This window comes from Cyprinodon tularosa, unplaced genomic scaffold, assembly GCF_016077235.1.
Source record: "Cyprinodon tularosa strain WSP-4 unplaced genomic scaffold, ASM1607723v1 ctg196, whole genome shotgun sequence".
Lineage (NCBI taxonomy): Eukaryota > Metazoa > Chordata > Actinopteri > Cyprinodontiformes > Cyprinodontidae > Cyprinodon > Cyprinodon tularosa.
Window position 1 is genome coordinate 410278 of NW_024038715.1, and position 22838 is coordinate 433115.

Sequence of the window (22838 nt, forward strand, 5' to 3'; positions counted from 1 at the left end):
AACGCCCCCTGGTGGCTAAAAGATGAGAAGTTTTGCTTCACAAAAAGGACATTACAATCCCTCAAAATAGCAGTTTTCTATCATTAAATTACATCCTCTATTAATCTCTTTTAGTAAACAGGTTTGGCCATGATAGATAGCAAGTCTTTTGTGAGGGAAACCTGGCTTCGATCCAAAAAACACATGAAATCACCAAAAAAAAATGCTATCCATAGTTTTACTTTCAAATAGTTTGTCTGTTCTAAAATACAATTTCAATTAAACAGGTGGGCGACAAATAAGGTAACTCAAAGGAGTGTCTTGTTATTCTTTTGTCTTTAATTAGTAATTAAAATTTATTAGGTGCTTTGGAGAAAACAATTACACTTAGTGAGACACCATATTTTTTCCACAACCTTTTCAAGCATTCTCTAAACATTATTGTTTATGCTAAAACTTAGTAGGAAATAAGGTAGGAATAACAAGTAGGAAGGGATTTGATCGTGAAGGGATGAATGTACCCCAGAAGATGGTGTTTGCAATGAATTAATCAGATTTCTTTCTACTATCTTGACTAGAGTGGAACAGATCGGCAGCCCAGAACTGTACTGGTTTGAGCCGCTGGCATAGCTGCTCTCTCCCCTGACATACAATTCAATTAAATTAATTGTATTTATATAGCGCCAATTTGCAACACATGTCATCTCAAGTTACTTCACAATTCAACCAGATCATATAGTCATACTGATTCAAAGTTTTCTATCTGGGGAAAAAAACAGCTGATTGCATCGAATCATTGACTCAAAGAAAATCCCTCACATCAAGCATGCTTGTAACGACAGTGGAGAGGAAAAACTCCCTTTTAACAGGAAGAAACCTCCAGTTGAACCAGGCTCAGTGTGAGCGGCCATATGCAGAGGCCGTCTGGGGTTCAAGGAGACAGAAGCAGAGATATAGAAAGAAGGAGAGATGTGAAAGTCAACTGTTCATTGGAACAGTCCATAAATAGCAGAACCAAATACTCTTAATTAAAAAAAACAAAATGTATAAACTTTTATAATGAGGATATCATATTTTATCCATTATAAGACAATAACCTAAATTATTGTCAGTCCCAAAGCGAAAGAATATGTGTAGGAGGAGTGAGTCAGCAGAGAAAAGGGTAGAGCTGCTATGGTCAGTTCTATTAGAAAAAGACAGCACTATAACATATCTATTTATATAGTTTATTACAAAAATGGTTGATTTAGGAGCAAGTAACCCTTTAATCTCAAACCTTACTTTTTCGTTCACAATATGATTGATTCATTCTTAACAAAGTGTTGAATCCTATTTGCAGTATTATAAGGGGATACCTGGGATACTGTGTTATTGTTTACCTTTGTTTTGAATTTTACTAAGATCTATTTTTGTTTTGTTTGGTTATTTACCTATCGTTGACTGACTGAACATCAGTTACAAAGCACAGAGGTGAAACTGCAGGGTGTTTGCCACAGATAGGCAAATCCATGAGATGAAAACCCAAAGATAACAGAGACTCTGTGACACTCACATTTTCACAAAGCACAAATGTACTACTTAGAGAGGAAGTAGTCAGTTGTAGACAAATGCTTATGTCACGACTAGAGTTTGCGTCCACCCACAGCAAAAAAAAAAAACTGTCTCACAGTTGGTTCCTCTGAGTTTTTTGCTCAGTGTCTCTCCCCACGTCGGTGCCTTTGTTTCTCTTTGACAGCAGCAGAGCCTTCGCAGAGGAACACTGAACAAACATTCCTGTCCAATAAATTCAACTGAGCTAACCTGTGCAGGACTATTGCTGGAAGGATGGTAAGTAAATAATTCATCACTGATCAAGCATAACTTTTTTTCTCACCCTCTGGTGAATTTCTGCATGTTATAATAAGGCGTCTTTAGTCAGGATGGACATTAGTCTGCCATTAGTTAAAATTCAGTTACCATAAATATGACTACAGTGGAAAGAGTTTTAATATTTAATACTATCATTATCATCAGATCATCCTGGTTTAGGCTAATATTTTATTTTTTGGATTGTAAAATGAAAAAAACAATTAGTTATAGCTACAGGTTTGGGGTTTTCAGTTAGTCAATGCTTTGTTCTTAGGTTTAACTGTCTAAAGAAACACCACATGTTCAACCTAAGTGAAAGTCCAAAGTGTTCTCAGTTTATAGAAGTGATGGAGTTCTTAGTTGTTCCTTAAAATATATTTTCTGCATTGTTATTGTGTCAGATCCTGTATGAAGTACAACATGCTGTATGAAGCATTTAACCAGCCTCCTCACCCAATATATACGTTGGTCATCCAAAGAGTTATCTGGAAAAATGTACAGATCCTTTTTGATTTAATTTATAAAGTAATACATTTCACAAAACGCTTAATAGAAAAAATGTTTAAAATAGAAAATAAGAATAGTCAAGGTGTGATAAGGAAGTATGTGATGGTTTTAATGAGAAATAAATATTATATTTAGAGAGTGTGATCTCTTCTGTCATCATAGTATTAGAGCAACTGACTTAAAAAATATCAACAAGCTAATAAAGAAGGTTGGCTCTGTTTCGTCCTTCCTCTAGAGATTATTTTACAAAGAAGGGTTTGTATAAACAGAAGAACATCATGGAAGAGTGAGGATTCCCTTCTGAAGAAGGTTTAACAACAACATAGTTCACCAAAAAAAAAAACCTTTACAGATCCGCTTCGGAAGATCCTTTCTGTCCATAGTTATCAAACATCTACAAAAACTTTTTGAGCAAAAACCCAATGAGGGAGAATTTTTTTTATTTTTTGCATTAATAATTGTTTTTGAATTTAATCTAGCTTGAATGTACATTGGTCCTCTTACCATATAAACGAATCTCTGCCAAAGCAAAAGGAAGAGAAAAAAGCAAATCTTGCAAAATTCTCCTACAATTCTCTAACCGCGTTGAAAGGATGTCAGAAAACGACAATAAAAAACAATTGAACGCACATTAGGGTGTAATGACAGGTAACTGTTTTATTTATAGAGTTTATCTCTGATAGATTGGTGCTATGGGTAGAAAGCCATACTGCCCATATCAACAAACCTAAACCATACTAAAACACTCCAAAACAGACATTTAGTTCTATAACCAATCAGATGACGCAGACTATAACCTCCAAGTTCTTTTTTCTTATTGTTGGTTGTCGCTCCATTTTCAGAGGGGTTTCCAGGATGTCACAAAACACCCAAGTTTTTTACAAAATTGCAACTGAAGCTTTCACAATTTTTGGGGAAGCAAAATGTGCAACAGTTTAGCACAGAATACATTAAGTAATTTATAGATCTCTGTGGTGAAGAAACAGAAGTAATAAGATAAAATCTTTCCTCTTTTCCCCATCCCCCTATTTTGTATGAAACCAAATGTTATGCCTGTTGTGAAGGCATTTCAATAAGCTAGGGCTGAGATATCTAACTGGCAGAAACAGACAGAAGAAGTAACTCTCAATCTAATAATGTATGCACAGGCACTGGTGGTTTTATCGTCATTGATAATGATAAATGCTGGGGATAATATTATTTAGATCTTTATTCTTAAACATGAGCAAAAGTATAGAAACTTTTTACGAGTTTTCAAGTACTTGAAATATTATTTAATTTCATATTTGTGGATTTAGTATAGAAGAAAGGTTTTATTAATTAATTAAAGTTATTAGTCAGGTTAGCTGCTCCGATAGCTGCTCAGTTTATTAACCAACATGTCAATTGTACATTTCTGACTGTTGCTTGAAACATTCTTATATTTATAAGAATAATGTGCGTGCTTCTTTAATTTCCTTTTTGAGTATCCATATTTTAGCAATCCAGAAACAGCCACAAAAAAGATTCATTTTTTTAAAGCAAGTGATGAAGTTAAAGGATTTCTGTCAACGATTTGATTGGCAGTGCACAGAAACAAGTGGGGGAGCGGAAGTTTTCTGTTGCTTTTTTGCTATATACAGCTTGAGAAACTTTCTGTCACTCCAGCACTTTCTGTGGCATCTCATTAAAAAGCCTTTAGGAGGAAGTGTATGGTGGAAAGTTTTAGAGGTTTTGAATATGTAGCTTTTAAAGCCTTAGCTTCCTTCATACGGGCAACAACCTCATGCCATGTAGCAAACCATTAACAGAGCAGATGGCTTGAAACCGTTTGGATAATCATGTCTGCCTAATACCCCAGCACCAAACCAGAGTCATAACCTGAGTGAGATCAAATGGGATTTACTGTCAACAATGTGACTAGCAGTCTACAAAGCAATTTTAATATATTTGATTGCTCAATATTCCAACACACATCATAGATGAGGTGTATGGAGACATGTTGGTAAAACAATCTAATGACTCTTGAGTTAATCATTCCAAGTATTACAAATCAATGGTGATTTTATTATCTTTATTGTGATAATTTTGGCTTTCAAACTAAAAAAAATTAGGAGTGTCTTCCAGGATAAGAATATCAAAAACTAAAATTTCCTCTAGTTAAAACATTACATTTTCTTTCAAAAAGGGGTTTCTGGTAGATAAAATTCACCAGCATTAATATCCATGCTATATTTTAGATGTAAATCTAACACAATATTCCAGGCGAGCTTCACACTGCTTTTAATTCCCATTTGCCTTGACATTGTGCACCCTGTAGCTTTCCGTGTTTTTTTTTGCGCGTCAGTTAGATTAAAAGCAATCCTGTGTCCACAGGCTCTTATCTCTACCTCCTGGGTAGGTAACTCTTGTCTCCATTCGAACGGGCCTCATTAAAATAGGAGCGGCTGTTGCTGCTTGTTCAGCCTTTGGGAATTTGAAAACTCCAGCGTGTACAGTATGTAGTCTTAGTTACAATGCGGCATTTTGGGCAGTGGTACACTACTTTCTGTTTACACTCTAATGGATGTTTAGGTGACAAACTGTCAGGCCTCAATGTTTACCACAAAAAAGTATAATAGCCAGTTTTTTCATGCTCTTAGTTACTGCACAAATTAAGAAAAACACAATTTTAAGTGTTGCACTTACATTCATTATCCTGCAAGGTTTGACTAAAACTTAGAATAGCTCTATCCACGTCTTCTTGTGAACTAAAACTGAAAAACAAAAGCCTTTGCAATAGTTTTGAACTGTCTGTGTTTTTGACAAAGGCAGGCCAGGAAGCTGGTGCAAACTGTGGTTTGACAAGTACAGACATTAACGTTTATTGGCCAAGACCAGCCGGCCAGCAGTTAGTGTTATTCTGCACAGTGCTTTGCAGAATAATTAACACCCACTGAAATGCTGCACTCTAGGTCATGCTGAATATTTAGTTGTAAGAGATAAAAAAAAAAAAAACAACACACACACTTATTTATTTTCACAGTTTCACTCTAGTTTGTGTTGCTCTTTTTCATGAAATCCAATTGAAATGCTTGTGGTTATGACCTGAAAAATGTTGTGGGGGTACAAAGACCTTCGCTTGGCAGTGTCAAGTTCAGAATTACATAAAAACAAAACCATATGTTTAGTTGATTGTTGGTATAGAAATATGGTTTCATTCATTTGCTTCTTGCATATTTAACAGTCCTTTTAAATACATCCTCCCCTTATTTTGAATCTTTTAATCTTTATTTGCTTCACTGCTGAAAATTTCATAGTTCCAGCATTAAGGTGTCATGTTGGATTTTAGTCTCTTGACCCACATGCAAGTTCACACGAGACCTGAGTTATCTGTTCTGTGAACGTTTATTTAAGTTTATTCAAACTGTTAATTTAGGCTCCTCTGGGTGGCCAGGCGGATTCAGCTCGGGTTTGTTTGTTGGAAGGCGGCTGCGTAGAGGGAAGGGCTTGGATCCGGGAGCGTGTCCGAGGGGGGAATGGTGGAGATTGATGGAGAGCGGCAGGCGGAGATGATCGGTCTTGGCAGAAACGGCTTTAATCTCCAGACGCAGTTCTCGGCTTGGATTTGACAGCTCGTCTTTTTCCAACAAGTGGGACCATCGAGCGATGAGCGACTGTTCCTCAGCTTCTTTAAGGTCCACCAGTCAATCATCCGAAATCAGCTGCCGGTGCGTCAGCCTGTCAGAGCTCTCCTCTGAAGATCTTCTAAAGGGAAGACCCCTCACGCTGACCCGAATCCTAACATAAGGCTGAAAGACTCCAAAGCAAAAACCTGTAGGGAAAGCTTTAACTTTTTTATTTTTGCAAAAGTTGATTCAGAACCTCTCAATTTATAATGATTGCTGAAATGGTCAGACTTGCAATTTCATCTGCAGGAATTGTACTGAAAGACTGTTAATGTCACTAAAAGTATTAAAAGTTGTTAAATGAAAAAGAGCTGGCTTCAGTGTCCTCCTCTCACTTCTCACCTTTTAACATATTTAAGCCACATGTTTACAACCCTGGTATAAACTGACATGAGCCTCATATGGGTTTCTGTAAACTTGGTGCAACTGACCTAAGAACATAAAAGAAAAAAAAAACTGACTGGTGGGTCAGCTAACAAGATAAAAAGCACAGTGTATTTTTTCTTTGCAGGAATTAGGGTGTCTTTTTTTAGTTTTGCAACTTTCTGTTCCTTTTTAAACTTTTATTTCTCAGTCTGTACATCATGTTATTCCCTTTTTTTTGACTAGCAGTTTTGGTTTCTGTCTTTGTCAGTTGATGTTAAAGCAAAGCTAAACTTTTACTCATCTATTGTAGTGTATGGTCATAAAGTGGATGGAAATCTGGAAAGTGTACCATGTAAGAATGCCTCTGTAGTTTAGTCTGGCTTTTATTATCTATGCCTTTAAGGTCAAGCATTTTCTTAACTGTTGTGCCCTGAAGGTTATTCATGTTTTTAATTGGTTCCAGGATAGTTAAAATGCTCTCATTGTGGTGCTCCCTAGCCATATTGATTTCTAATTAATCAGAGCAGCAAGTTATAGTGTAATCCCATATACCTGCTTCATTCCACTGTATTGATTCAGTTTTTTTTTATATATATAGTTTTTATCTTTGATTTGCTACTAAAGCCCTTAACTGCCTTGCCCTGTTTGCAGAACCACCTTTGGCTGCAAATTCAACTTCAAAATTTTGGAGGTTTGTCTTTGACAACAGTTCCTGTTTAGAAAATAGCTGTAGCTTGTTAAAAGTAGGTGTGAACTTCTACTTTTAAGCCTTATCACAGATGATTAACAATGTTGGGGTAAAAAGTTAAACTAGGCTTTTTATACACATGGCTATTATTTGAGATTAACATTTCAATTGTAGCTCTGGCTTGTCTTTTATTGCCTCCAAATGGGTCTTCTTCCTCTAGTTTCCCACGTCAATCATCTATCTTCTCATGCAACTCGGACAAATTTTCTTTCTACATCTTTTCTCCGTTTTCTTTGCACTAGAAATACATCCAAACATTATACTGCCATTATACCCCCTAGTTTCACAGCAGAAATGGTGTGTTGTTCCTTTTCTTTAGATTATTTTGATTGAAAGCTTACATTATGCTCTTATTTGTCCAGGCTACCTTCTTCCATGTGTGTAAACAGTATTTCTTACTACACACTGTCGAATTATGCTTACTATGTAATTTCTAATGGCTGCTGGTTTTGCTTAAAATTAAATGCTGACCAAAGATTTTATTTTTAAAAATGAATGGTTCCAGGTCACAGATTGGTGGGTCTGCTGTAGGTTTATTGTTTGATCACTAATATTTAAAATAATTTATCTTTATAAAGCAACAGATTTTTTATTGTTTCAAGAGGTGGGAATATGAAAAGCACTAAATGTTTCAAATATAACTCTTTAATTTAAATTTTTTATTTTTTTTTTCAAGACAAACAAGTCTGATGTAAAGGCCATCATGGCCCGCTTTCAGGCAAGTGGAGCAAGCGTTGATGACTCCACTCCAGTGGGACGTCCAAAAGCACCCCTGCAACCCGTGCTCTCCTCTGGCCCAGCAATGCAAAAGAAACCTGTTTTGGAGAGCCTGTCAGGGGGTGCAATAAACTCTCCCTCAAAGCCACCTTTTCTGAAAAGCACACAATTCACTAAAAGTGACTCAGATGCACATGAACCAAGCAAAACTAAAGCGTTGGCAGGAAAATTTGCCAACTCCATAGATGATACCACCATCACCAAACCACCAGTTTTTAATAAAGTACAAACACCCTTGAAACCACCTTTTTCCCAAGCTGCTGAAGCTAAAGTACCTTTGCATAAACCGCCTTTTAATAAACCTCCATTGAACTCCACTGTGCCTGAAACCAAACCTGTGTTTCCAAAGCCGCCTGGTGCACTTAACTCAAAACCAAGCTGGGTCAAAGAAGACAGCGGAGGTGGTGCTGCAACAAACACCAGCCCAATGCCTCTCAAAATACCTAACTCACTTCAAAAGCCTTCCAGCAACGTTCTAAAAATGAAGCTACAGAATGAATATCAGCCAGAAACAAAGACAGACACTGCAAGCAAGTTTCCACCACAAGCAAAGATTACTCCTAAGCCCACCAATAACTTCAAGAATGCTCAAAATTTGTTCAACAAGGAAAAGGACCCATCTGAGCAGTCAGAGAGTGGTGGGGCCAACAAACCACCTGTCTCTGCCATGAACTCTGCTTTTCCTCCTAAACCTCCAGCCAACAAAAAGCCAAGCCTGAAGAAGCCGTCCAAAGATCCTGCCAAGGCTGATGGTATTAACGGTGACATTCCTCCAGGCCTAAAGCGCAACCCTCTCCCCAACAGTTTAGCTTTGGGTCCCCCTCCGGCAAAACCTAATCGGCCTCCCAAAGTAGACCTACAGAGCTTCAAAAGAACCGCAGAGGCCCCTACAGAAGGTAAGTTCAATACGGAAGTGATTTCTTTGACACAAAAATACTATTAATAAAACTACTGCTTTGTACCCCTGAGATCAGGAAGTAAATTAGAGTCCCCTTACCTCAGTTCCTATGGTTTGCATTGTGCACAGTGGTTTGCATTTTTCTTAATATTACATCTGGGTGCAAAGGAAACGTTGAATGCTTCCTTTTCAATTTCATAAACTTAGCCTTGCTAAACTGATAAACACTAGGGAAGCATCATACAAACTATCTGTTGAATATTCTACTACCTAAAGCAATATCAAGATATGCATTAACTTTACATAGATATTTTTGGGCAGTGAGAGGAAACCAGATTTCCTGAAAAGACCCTTAACATACACAGCATAGCATATGCAAACTTCAAAAAGCCCCCAGGCCAGGCTTCAAACATAGGCCTGTCCTGCTGTAAAGCAAGAGTGCTGAAAATTGCAGCCATTTATCAAAAGCTATACGTTCATAAATGCAACAACTAGACACCCACAACTGCCACCCCGACCCCTTATAGAAAACAACAAAATGGGACTTATAAATATAACACTCACAAGGATTTTGAATATCATGAAATGCAGATTGATATTCAAGCACTCTTTTTCCATTTTTCAAAGGAGAACGAATACGTCATGTTTTGTTAGAACAGCTTTAATTGCATAACTAAACCTTCAAAGGTTGATGATTTCTAAATCAACAAGTTAAAACCTAACTGGAAGCCTCACAGACAAGGATTCCTCTATATTTCCCTTAGCGAAAGATTTGGGGATTAAGTTTTCTAATAATTGGAACCTGTTAAAGTTTAACTGGTCATTTTTTTGTTTAAGTTTAATGTTTGCATGCCTTGTAGGACATTTCCTGTATATCAAGTGTAGAATAAGGCTGTACTGTGAAAGGCTGTTCAAAGTGTGAACAGGACTTGCTTCACACATTTGTGTGGTTTTAGTGAAATCTTTAGTTAATGTGTAACAGAATAAAGTTAAAACTTTTTGAGCATCATTGCTTTTAGACAAATTGTCTTATTATAGTAATCTTTTACCTCCTTTTATCTCTTATCAAACTTTTCAGTTCGTCAGAACCCTGCTTATGCTTCATAAATGCTGCTGTGTTAAAATGCTTCAAATGACAGGCAGAACATTAACAAACACGCTTGGTTCCTCTATTTGCCTCAGCTGAGTTCCCCATCCAGTTTCTCCTTTCTGCCCCCCCTTTTGACAGCTGAACTGGTTTCACCACATGAGGAAGTAAGTTCCGGCAAAAATGATTGTTTCGAGCCAAACTCTGTTTTTGGCTGCAAACCCCATTTGGATCAATTTCTGACAAATATTACCAGAAACACTGAGCTATGGTTTTAAAAAAAAAATGGAGAAAAAGAAAGTTCGCTAAAAAAAACTGGGGCTCTAGAAGGAAATTATATACCTATAATATCTGTTACAACACTTTCCTCTCATCTTAATATTTGGCTGATATTAAGCATTATCCTTAAAAGTAGTCAACATATTTACTACTCTTGCAGCTTCTGTCATGGTTTGACTAATATATAGTCCTACAAAAATCCATCACTAAACAAAACCCACTAAGCCATGTTTGCAGTTTGCCACAGGCCATGTAGGAACACAGCAAATCCCTGTAGAAGGCGGCGTATTTTTAGGACTAAATGCAAAACAGGAGGTGTAGCAGAAAACAGACACATGATGAAACGTGGTGGTGGCTGCATCATTGTGTGAAGTAGCTTTCTCCAGCAGATGCTTAAATGAAATAGCTGAAATTATACAGCAAAAAAAACAAAAAAACGTATTTAAAAAAAAATGTCGATATGCTTAAAACTCCCATTAAAGATTCTGAAAACTGCTTCTCAAATGTAGGTTAATTCTTTATTTCTTACCTTTTGTTTGATAATATACTGTTTTTCTTATGACAAATCCCTGAATTCAGACATGTTGTTGTGTATTTGCAGATTCCTGTACATTAGTTTTTTTTTTTTCGTTATCTTTAAGAAAATGCCAATTTTCCTAATCAGTTCTCTTTGGATGCAAAAGTTTTCCAAATTCAATTGAATGAGATAGTTCTAAAAAGTTAAAATATTAGCACAGGTAGCATTTAGTGCCACTAAGAGCCGATTTTGAGAGCTGTGTTTTTTTTATATTTTTGTAATGTAAGGTGCTGCTTTTAAGAAATCCACTGTCCCAGCTCCTTTGGCACCTAACCTTAGCAACCAGACACAGAATGTACCACAGAGTCAAGCACCACCAACGTTACCGCCAGTTCTACCTGCAAGACATGTAACCACGTAAGTCCTGAAAAGACCAAATGTATTGGTGATTAAGATACACTTTATATGATCTGGGTACACGTAAAGTTAAAAGCAGCTAAATCCCAACTATTCTCTCAAGGAACCAGTCAGATGATACCCCTCCTCCTCCTCCTCCTGTGTTCAGTAAGTATATTGATGGCGTATACATTTAATACCATTTGAAGGGTTATAAGTGCCAAGATATTAAATGTGAGAGTAAAAGTGAAACAAGCATGCGCTGCTGAACCCTACAAGTCATTTTGTTGGTCATTTGCATGTGATATCCATCCCATTTACTTCCATTTAATTTATATGCTGAGAAAACACAATAATCAGGCGTTGCAGCAGAATTTTTGATAGTCATTCATGACTCATTTTCATGGTAAAACTAGATTTTCATTTTCTTTCCATCTTTTTTTCTGCTTTACAGGCCATCCGAGTCAGAGGGCAAAGGTATGTTATTCTATTTGCTTAAAATTTACTATTGAAATATAATCAAATATATATTTATTTTAGTAATCCGGTTTGAATATTAGGACTCATTTTGAATGGATTCGCCATATTTAGATCTGTTTGAAAATGTTAAAGCTGTTGATTAGAAGATAAAGCTGATAATAATCTAAAAATTCTCTCAGTAAATTAAAACCAATGAATAAAAGATTTTAAACACAGAAGAATCAGCTGACCAAAACGTTTATCCATATATTATCCAGTTCATGTACTCAATACTTTGATGGGGCTTTTATATGAATTACTACATCCATGCTGCATGATATGGAGCTAAAGGTTATCACCATGAGCTGTTGAGGAGCCTCAGGTTGCTTTAAGAGCTGCATTCAAGTAATCCATTCAGGTAGCCTGTTTTGATAGAAATGCTGCCTCTACCTTCCTCGACAATACTCCATTGATCTCTATGGGGTTTAGGTAAGATACATTTGCAAAAAAAAAAGCTGTATCTTCTTAAAGGTTTGTTAGCAGAGGAAAGTGGTCTGGGAGCCTGGTAGAAGGCTGCACTGACATTTAAATGAAAATGATAACTTTCATAAAATTATAACTGTCCATTCTAGTTATAACTAATGTATGATATCCCTGGTGGAGATTAGTGCGGTCACACAAGGGATGTTCCAGTTGTACAAAATGTTGCTGATACATCTTGAAGCACATTAGCGCCGTGGGATGCAGAACTCTTCTTTTGCATCTGGCTTGCTTCCTTTTTTAGGAGTGTTAATGACTTTCTACTGGAAAATTTCTAAACTTTTTATGCTTAGGAATATTTCAATTGCTGAAACCACTGAAATTAGAAGTTTTCCTGGATATTCTAATTAATTAAGATACACATGCAAAGATGTTAAGGCCCATACTGGTAACTATACAATTTAAGCTAAGTTGATAGATATACAAAGAAATTGTTTGTTTCACAATTTATGAATTAAAGCTTTGGAAATGTTATCACTAGATTACTTGTGGGTGATGTGTTGGATATGTGTAAAAATAGCATCTACTTGATGGTTTTAGTGAGGAAAAATGCATACTTCACTGAATTCCAATGAGATTTGAGTAAAAAAAAAAAAAAAGCTGAGTTGATGTAAATCTAAAATGAATAAGAATGATATAAAAGTGAGGACAATATTTGATTAATCGGAAACTCACCATGCTAATAGATGGCACTGAGAGTACTTTACAGACCAGCACACATTTCAGTGTGACTAAAAATAATCCCTCTGCACATTTCATTGCCCTGTTCACAAATTCATATTTATATCTGCAACCCCAAGGTGTAAAGACAAGTGCTCTGACTAACAGACAACTTTTAATTATTATCATTTTTTTTTATTTTTGGAACAGTAAACTTAGTAAAACCAAAAAAATAAAGTATCTAAAAATGATTTTCTTTAAACCATGAAGGATTTTCATAATTTTTTTTAAAAGACCTGCCATCTTCACTTTAAAGAAAAAAAAAGGCAAATGCATAACGCTGTACCCGCTGCAAAGAGGGAACTCCTATTAAACACGTGCGACAGCATGCGCAAGCCCAATTCTGCTCATGCACGCTCTGTTTAAAAGTTGCTGTTGACAATCTTACTTTCCAAAAGAAGAATGGCAATTTTTCCACTATGTCAGACTCACGTAGGACAGCCTTATGTATACATATCACAGAAAGATTGACAACTAGGAGGACCACTTATTTAGGTGATCCACCCAGAAAAGATATATACCATTATATCTTTACCTTTATTACCATTATTATATTTATACCGTTAATAATAAACATTTTTAAAATAAATGTGTTCATGTCTTCCGTTCAGGAGGAACTTGATGACGATGAAGAAATGTATGAAGATCTGGATGATCGATGGTGAGGAAATTAATCCAGAGAACTAAATATCTTAATAGTTGGTTGTTTTGTTTAAGCTACTTTATATTTGTTTAGCAAAATGTAATTTCATTGTTTACATTTAACATTGCTGTTTCCATTCAGTTAGTTATTTCAGCCTTTTAAAAAATGTATTACACATTTCTAATAGAAAGTGGGATGTGGCCCTGTTAGTACTCTCTGCTGGTTCTGCAACAGTTCAGGAAACAATTAGTCTTTATATAAGTTTAATTTAAAGATTTAAGGTAGAGTTTTCTTCACTTGTTTCACTTTATTTACCTACTTCATCACATTTGTTGTCTATCTTCTACAGGGAAGAGGCAAACCAAGAGAAAAAGAACGACGATAAAGAGGAGAAAAAGCGACTGGAGGCGGCAAAGAAGGAACAGAAGGAGCGTGAAAAGAAAGAACAAGAAGCCAAGAAGAAGTTTAAAGTATTTGAACACAGCTGAATCTGTTCTGAGTTCGAAAGGAAGATATTTTCACACAAAAAACTAAAAAGGGATTTGCTAACTGGATCCTTATTCATGTCTGTGTTTCTCAGATAGATTCCATGGAGGTCATTCAGAAAGGAAAAGCTATCACAGATTGCAAAGGCAGCAAAATGGATCTGGCTGTGAAGCAGGGAGACCAACTGGATATCATCCGTGTTGGGGGGAACCCGGAGGGGAAGTGGTTGGCACGGTCAGCAGATGGATCATGTATGTTTTTAAAAACGTATGGTCTTAAACGAAGTCTGTTTGTATTAACTGAGTTTTTATATTTAGTCTGAACAGATAAATATACATCAACATGTCTTAGGATGGAAAATATATCAAAACATTTTAACAAAGATATGAGCATAAAGAAACTAAAAGAAACTGCAACATTTCCAATACGTCCGATTTAAGATATAATATGCTATTTATTATTTATAACAATTTATAGTTTTTGCTTGACTCACAGTGATGTATAGTACAATGTATTGCTCTAAACCTGCTCAGGTAAATATATATTGCATATATTTACCAACTTGTTCCAGAGAAAGAGGAGGAAGAAGGAACAAGGTTTATCCAAAAGACCCACCATTTATAAGCACTCTGTAACAAGCTCACTCAGTCTGTAGTGCATCTGTCACAAATGACCAGTTGTAATAAAATGTTTTTAACTAAAATTGAAGATGGATAAAGCTAAACTCCTGGTAGTAATCCTGCATCAATTCTACAAACATTGTTACTCTAATGAGCAAGCTCCCTCTTTTTTTGTAGTTGTTTAGCATTAGTTTGAGGAAACCATCAGCAAAAATTCTGTAAATCAACTGTAAATAAATTATGCACCTGAATAGATTCAGTTAATGAATAAAATTGGTGAGAATTTTCAAAATAGAACTTTGATTATTATTCCTTGCAGGATGAGAACAGACAGAAAAAACACCAAATTATGTTTTGGTTGACCTGGTCTGCTCTGATAGAGATGTGTTAACTGTTTAGATATCTTTCACAGCTAACGGTGTCCCTGGGAACAGTTTGGGGAAAAATGGATCAAAACAGTTATGAAGTAATCAGATGTGGGTTGGACAAGGCAACCTAGAGAACCAGTGTGTATCTCTCCTGCAGTTTGATGGGCAATGGTGCATCTGTTTCACACTAGACATTTTCATGGACAATAAACCAGTTTAGCAAACAAAGTAAAAGAGAATGAAGTTTTTTTTCTCTTTGTTTTTTTTTTTTTTTTAGCTTTTTTATTGTAATTACACAGTCACAAGTACAGAGCAACAAAATTAACTCACTGCATCTAACGCATATCCTTAGGGAGCAGTGGGGTGCCATTGTGAAGCGCCCAAGAAGCAGAATGCCCTAAACACTAGGCTGCACTTCCCTGTGATAGCCAGAGGTGGCAGACTCTCAATATAACAGCTTATGAACACAAATGGTCTTTTTGTTGTTTTTGTTTTTTTTTTGTCTTTTTTTTACACCAACTCCACTGTTGGTGTTAGCATAAGTCAGCATATATAAAATGTAAATGTAAATCCCTTTATTGTCCCACAATGTGGAAATTAATTTTCTGCATTTTAACCCTTCCCCGTGGGGAGCAGGAGGCTGCCATTGTGTGGCGCCCGGGGAGCAATCAGGGGTTAAAGGTTTTGCTCAAAGAATCAGAGGTGAGACTGTGGGGATCGAACCGGTTACTTGCAACCTTGCTCTAACTTTCTCTAACAGCTAGGCCAACACTCCTCCATATGTATACCGGTAGTATATCCCCCATATCCCTAAAAGGTTACTTTGATACTACTATCAGTAGGAAAGTCAAAATAGTGAAATACTGAATAATCAAACAGCAGATACAGTTAAATGCTTGCTCCTTTTTTAAGCTCATTACCCTAACTCGTCAACCTCCATAGTACCCAAGCCTTGGTTTAGAGAGGTGGTCTACTATGAGTATATCTGCGTCATAGAAGTACATTTTCAGACTACTTATCTAGGCTTTAGATCATGATAATATTTTCCCTTCCATATATAATAATTTAATCTGTTTGCATGTCAATCAGAACCTGTACTTAAAATCAATAATCCGTTTTTTACTCTTTTTATGCAGTTGGCTATGTCAAAACAACCTCAGTGGAAATTGACTTTAACTCCTTAAAGAACCGGCCTGCTCAGCCAGAATTTGAACCTGAAATTTATGATGACATCGACGTATCGCCAGACACTGGGTAAAAAAGAACTGCTGTTGAACCTTTCTTAATTTGTTTGCACATAGAAGTGGCTGTAATAAGTACACGTGAGGCGACGGCCCTTAAGACTGTCTCTTCATTGGGAAAACAGGACCATGACAGAACATTTATTCAGTTTAATTCATTTTTAGCTTTTTAGATAAAGACTGTTATGGTTAATAGCCGAAAAATGCAATATTTGATTTTCGAATATGGTTATTCATTACTATATGTTTATTTATTACTATTATTTATGTATTTCAAGAAAACAGTACATTTGTCACCAAATGAATAGTGACAGGAAGTTCATGATTCCACTCATACAAATATAAAAAAAAAAAAAGTTATTTTGAAGCTGCTTACACTGGTTATTTTTCACAGTTGGTTAATAATTAAACTCTTCTTTTCACAAAACTATTTAACGAGGCACTTTGCTGCTTTTAAAATGCTAGATTTTTTAAGAATAAAGTGAACTGAATACGAATTTCATGTTTATATCTAACATGTTTCTCTTTCTGCAGCAGTGCCAAAGGACCTGCAGGTAAAACCCCTTTTTTTTCAATATTTTATTAAATCAAATTACTCATTCTGCATCTAATTCAAGGTTGCATCACTACTAAAATGCTTTGTGGTAATTTGTTATCCTGTTCTGGTAGTTGTCCTACCTCCCCCACCAGGTGAAGATGGTGAAATATATGATGATGTAGTTGATCCACATCTGGAAGTCAGGTGGGATTTCATTAAAGAATTTAAGAAAATGTACATCTTTGAATCTCTTTCATAAACCTAAACAGCAAGAACTCAACAGAAAATGCGACACATGGGGAAATTAAAGAAGTAACCCCCCCCCCAAACAAAGTCCAATATTTCTGTTCTTGGGTGACTTTGCAGTTCCTTTGAAAACCAGCCCTCACCCGCGAGGAACCGCAGCTTCCTGCGGATCTTTGACCGAAACAGACGTTCTCCCAGCTCTAAAGTGTAAAATACGCTCCTTAGTAAGACTGATCACAGACCTCCTGTCAGCTGTTCTTAATTTCTAATAATTCAGCCATATCTTGTGGCCTAAAATCTCCCTTAAAAGGACTTTTAATTTTACCAAGCCTTCTCAGATCAGCACTAAATCAACCACTTCACTTTGATCAGCATGAAACCGAACTATTTGAACTCAGTTTGATTGCTGCAGTTCTAACTGCTTGGATCTAAAATAGATGTTTAGGTGTGCATGTTTCATCATCTGTGAATGTATTAATCATTATGAATGATTTGCATGTGACTGATTACAGCATGGCATACTGAGGCATTAACAGCTTTAACATGAATACTTATTAACATGTAATGTATTTGCATGGGGCTTTATTTTGGCTACTTAACAACAAATATAAGCTATGTAACTATAATATGTTATAATTTGCTGATGATATTTTAACTATATGATTTCTGTGGAGCCAGACTGCCTGTACCTGACCAGTTTGCTGCACCTGGAAATTCAGGTATTTTTGATATTTAACAGTCACATATTACAGTGTTTGATCAATGTTACATTTTATTCAATCTATCTTGGCTATTATAAGGTAATTATTCTTTTGAGTTTATTTATATAGCACAGACCACAACACAGGATATCTTAAAGCACTGAACAGAGACAATTCAATCAGATTATACAGACAGATAGGTTGAAAGTTTTGTATCTAAGGGAAACCAGCTGATCGCCTCCAGATATTAACTTTCTAGGTAGACCTATTTTTAGTAACAGGAAAAGTCTCTGCTGATCTAAAGTACTGAATATATGCTCTATCTACTCCTTCATAAGTTTCACTTTTCCTTCATTAAATATAATTTAAACTTAAAAACGCATACTTATTCTCTGATTTACGCATGCCACACAGATCGACCTGGAGCACCGATCGACGAGGAGATTTACGATGATGTCGACTCTCCAAATGCACCCCCTCCTCCTCCCATCAGCAGGTAAAGCTGCATCAGTTTAATGACAAAAAATGTTTAAATATTTTTGCAGCAAATTAGATTTTGGTGTTAATTTCCAGCCACTTGTGATTTATCCTCCTCTTTATACCATTTTATCTGTCAAGCCTCCCTGTCATGAAAGGCAAAAACAAAGCTGAAGACATGGACCCAAAGAAGCAGAAAAAGTTTGAAAAGGAGGAGAAGGAGTTCAGGAAAAAGTTTAAAGTCAGTTGTTCTTTTGACAGTCACATGGTATATGCTGTGTGATGTTAAAGCTTACAATGCTGTTTTGATTCTGCTTCAGTACGAAGGGGAGATAAAGGTACTGAGCCAGGTGACGATCACCTCGACACTCAACGTCAAGAAGTGGTCTGGGAAAGACCTGCCAGTGAAAGCAGGGGAGGAACTGGACGTCATCGTCAAAGCTCAGGGTGACAAACTAATCTGTCGGAACGAGGAGGGAAAGTGTGAGTATCTCCTGAAAGTTTGCATACACTAATTATGCCTATCAGTATAGGGAATTTTTTTCCTTTTTCAGGGTGGAATGATGTGCAACATACAGTCTCAATGACATTTTAAATGGAAGAATGAGTTGCATAAATTTGTGATGACATATTGAATTTTTTTTTCTCTCCATGTCATTGGCTGTTTAGAGCTGCAAATTTGATCAGAATCAAAGTCTTGATTTGTCATTGTTCTTTAAGGGTACAACAAGATTTTTAGCAGCTCAAAACAATATAAAACCAAATATTGAAATAAAAAGAAAATAAACATTATTAAAAATTTTTAAAGAATTGCGCAGGTGCAGACAGAAAACATGTTTCACCCATCCGTTGATTCCAGAAAAAGGTTAAAAAACTTCGTAAAGTCTTCTATTTCTAATATTTCATTACCATTTTGCAGCACACCCGTACGACTGGCAGTAAAATGTCCCTTCAGCGTTTTTCTGCAACCAACTTGCTTCACAGTAACTGTGGTTTTGTTAGGTTTGACATGATCACTTTGTTTCCTCCAAACCCACTTCTTGTGGCTATCTTGTGACTCATCAAACCATAAAAACATTTTTTCAGAAGGCATCCAGACTGTTCATAAGACTAACTTCAAATTTTAGATTACATAAAAATGTTGCTTTTTATATCAGCTGCTTTATTTATGGTGAACACTCTGTATGTGGGGATTTAAAACTGGCATCACTGTGAGCAGAGGCAATGGTGTTGTAATGAAATGTTGTGTCAAGGCTCAGAACTGAGGACTCAGATATCGAAGCAGACAGATTAGCGTAATTCACTAAAGTGTTTATTAACTTAAGTCAGATCAGCAACTCAGCAACAAGGTCAAGGTGTCAAAGGCCGGAATCTCTGCAGAGGGAAAACTCAGGTGACCATGTAAATCTGACAGAGGGCGATTATGAGAGTGTGAGTCCCGAACCTGGTTTTAGAGTTCAGCTATTACCTAGAAGAAGGAGTAGAATCCAGCCGGATGGCTAACAAAAGCACATGGCGAACCCAGCCAAGAGAGTTCCAGGAGCAAAACCCTGAAGACTGCTGAACTGACTCACGAACAGACCCAAGCAGACAAAGGAAAGTAGGAGTATCCAGAAGGAGATGCCCAATCCGCTGACGAAGAGGTTAACAGGAGTCCAGACCAGAAGATCAGAGATCCGAAGAGGTACCGAAGGGAAATCCAAGTTGAGGTCAGGAGGCAGATCCAGGTTCAGTTCACAGGCAGAAACTGGCAGGAGTCCGAAGACAGGTCAGGCAAACAAATCCGAAACAGGAACAGGCAGGCTTAAAGGTCCGAGGACAGAACTGGTCAGGATCAGGCAATCAGAACAACAACAGCTACACTAGAGAACGCTCATTGAAGGCTCGAATAATCTGGCACTGATGACTGGAAGAAGGCAGGTGAAATAGAGGTAGAAGCAGTTGGATAAGATGAACAGCGATGAGAAACTGGGTGGAGCAAGACATGTGAATGGAATGAATCATTAAGCCAGTCATCAGTGCCAAGATCATTACATCCAATCCACTTTATTTATATAGCACGATTTCAATAAACACAAGGTTTCCAAAGTGCTGCACAAAAAGATAAAATAACTAAAATAAATAAAAATAAAAGTAAATAAGATAAAAAATAAAAATAAAAGCACTACATGTTGAGCCATAGCGGTTTCCTCTTCTCTAATTGTGAAACTCTGGGTCAGATGGTAAAATATCTCTTGGTCTTTTCTTCAATTGTGTTACTTAATAGCCTCCTTTGATTACAGTTGTACAGCCTGTGTCTAAACTCAAAAATCTCCATTTTACAGTTGGTTATGTTTCAACCAGCCATGTGGTCGAGTAAGTACCGAACATATTCACATATCCCTAAGAATAAGACATTTGACTTAAACTACAAGCACTAATCAATTTGTTTGACCTACAGTGATGGCGAAATCTATGACGACATTGGCGGAGATGGTTTGTCAAATCAATTCTATTGGATGTATAAGACATTTTCTATTCAGGTAATTAATTATTTTGAAATATATATATCTTCTTTCTCTCTTTGTTTTAGACTGCATCTATGACAATGACTGAGAAAAGTTCCGCAGTGGCATGAATACTCCGAGACTGTTCACTTGTTATTATTGGTTATTTATTATGTTCCTTGGTGGTACTTTGGGAGATACTGTATAAATTGCAGCAAAATCACATTTAGTCCTCCTGTTCTAATTTATATTATATGTGTTGAAGACAATAATCATATGAGATCCAGATACAGGAAGAAGTAGAAGCAAGAAGTCATTTGAACAATCAATTGTTTTTTTGCACGTTTGGATCATGGAAAATAAAACAAAAAGAAAAGCAGAAGAGAGGTGAAGTGCAAAACATCAGTTAGATCGTCAGTATTTTATTGTTTCCTTTTTTTAATGTTTTCTCCTTTGGTTGACGTTCAAAACTCTACAGCACTGAATTTTAAAGTTCATTTTCATAGTTTTGCTGCACTGTAGAAACAGAAACAGTATATTAATTATTAACTAATTAAATATTAAGCATTTCTTGCTTTATCTGATATATCTGAGATATATTATTTGTACATTTTTTTTCTACTTAATCCTAAACAGAAATTCATTTGCTCAGTAAATTTAGGTGCCAGATAGCTTTCGATGTCCTGTCCAAATGATGAAATGCATTGTTCGTTTTCATATTTTTACATCTAAAGTAAAAATCTAAAGTACATCTAAAGTGCTATTATGAAGACACAGACATGTTGAAATGAGTAGCACTTTTGGTTATCCAAATAAAATAAAACCTAGGCCTCTGTCACACCTGTGTATGCTTATAACATCTGGAAATATTAGGAATGGAGGCATTATCTTGTCCTTAAAGGAACCTCAGTATCATCCAGTGGCAAACACAGGTAACTACAGCCTTCATCAGCATGTCCAAATGTTTCTAATTCTTCTTATGAGTAGGAAAACATGTGTTGCTGTTATGTATTGTTATCTACTCTTCTTGCACAAACAACTGCTAACTTACACATTTACTCTCAGAATAATGTGAAACATTAAGTGCAAAGTTAATATCCTTGCAGGCTTGTACTAACATGTTCAAAATAAAGCAGAATTTGTCTCTATTTGTCCACAGTTGTTTGCATTATTTTCTTTCACTTTATCTGTCACTGGAGCAAATGAACACAATCCCATAAAACATAGACCCAAGTGGATCTTATTACTAAGGCAGGTGTGCAAACTCTAGATGTAAATTTACATGGATCTTAAATTTGATTATGGACGTATGAACCAATGGAAAAACAGTAGTTACACTGATAGGTTTACAGTCAAAAATATACAGTGCTTAATTTTCAGCAGCAATTTCATATTGAAATTAAGCTCTTAATAATTTATTTTCGAGCTGTAAAAAGAAATGAAAAGAAAACAGCTAATCACACTAAACCAACTGTCAAACTTAGCGGTTGTAGCATCATTCTGTAATTGCCTTCTGCCTCAGACATGAAGAAGACAAACTAACTGACAGGTGTATATATTTATATATGTTCTTATGTCTATATGTATCCCATATGCTGACTGGCACCATAGACAAGGATAATCAACATATCAAGATAGAATAGAATAGAATAGAATAGAATAGAATAGAATAGAATAGAATAGAATAGAATAGAATAGAATAGAAGAGAATAGAATAGAATAGAAAATCCCTATATGGGGAAATTCATGCATTACAGCAGCAAAAAGGTTATAGAGGTTATATACTTTCACACAAATGTGGACCTATGAGAAATGTATAAGAATAACATACCGTACCAGTGAACAGTTAAAAGATAATCAATAAAATACTGTACTGTAAAGTGTTTTAACAATTGATAATAAAAGATAGAGTATAACGTCAGGGAGCACTAACACAATGCTTATCCTGGTTTCTGTTTGGTATTTAAATAATTACAAAGTAAGAATAAAAATAAACGGGTTCCACCGGCGGGTCCAGCTGCTACATGACCTCGTAATTTTACCAAACCCCCAGTATTGATGTAAAAAACATATTTGGCACAGTTTCGTGACATTTATGGATAAATGTGCCAAAATGGCCTCTCCGCCTAAGAAATTTCTCACTAATACCATTCTAAAATAAATATGATTCATCTGATTGAGTCCAAATTTGGTATATTTTTACACAACATTTAGATTTGAAAGTCTGTACTACTTTTTTGTGCTATAAATAATATTTTGGTAGT

The 22838-nt window shown here is 36.1% G+C and overlaps 1 protein-coding gene across 4 annotated transcripts; it reads left to right on the top strand.

Annotated features, from left to right (window-relative positions):
• The first annotated feature begins 1652 nt into the window (after nt 1–1652).
• fybb (FYN binding protein b) lies at nt 1653–21728 on the top strand. Of its 4 annotated transcripts, none has more exons than XM_038283680.1 (19): nt 1653–1806; nt 7772–8768; nt 10941–11070; nt 11174–11217; nt 11504–11526; nt 13380–13429; nt 13761–13881; nt 13992–14148; nt 16022–16139; nt 16661–16680; nt 16796–16868; nt 17031–17117; nt 17589–17629; nt 18026–18107; nt 18230–18329; nt 18409–18571; nt 20413–20443; nt 20529–20563; nt 20661–21728. In XM_038283680.1, exons 1-19 carry the CDS (start codon nt 1804–1806, stop codon nt 20681–20683), a joined length of 2298 nt encoding a protein of 765 aa, XP_038139608.1. In that variant the 5' UTR covers nt 1653–1803; the 3' UTR covers nt 20684–21728. The 4 variants fall into 4 exon arrangements, with proteins under 4 accessions (XP_038139608.1, XP_038139609.1, XP_038139610.1 ...); XM_038283681.1 differs by having other exon boundaries at nt 16664–16680; XM_038283682.1 differs by lacking the exon at nt 17031–17117.
• Nucleotides 21729–22838: the final 1110 nt, after the last annotated feature.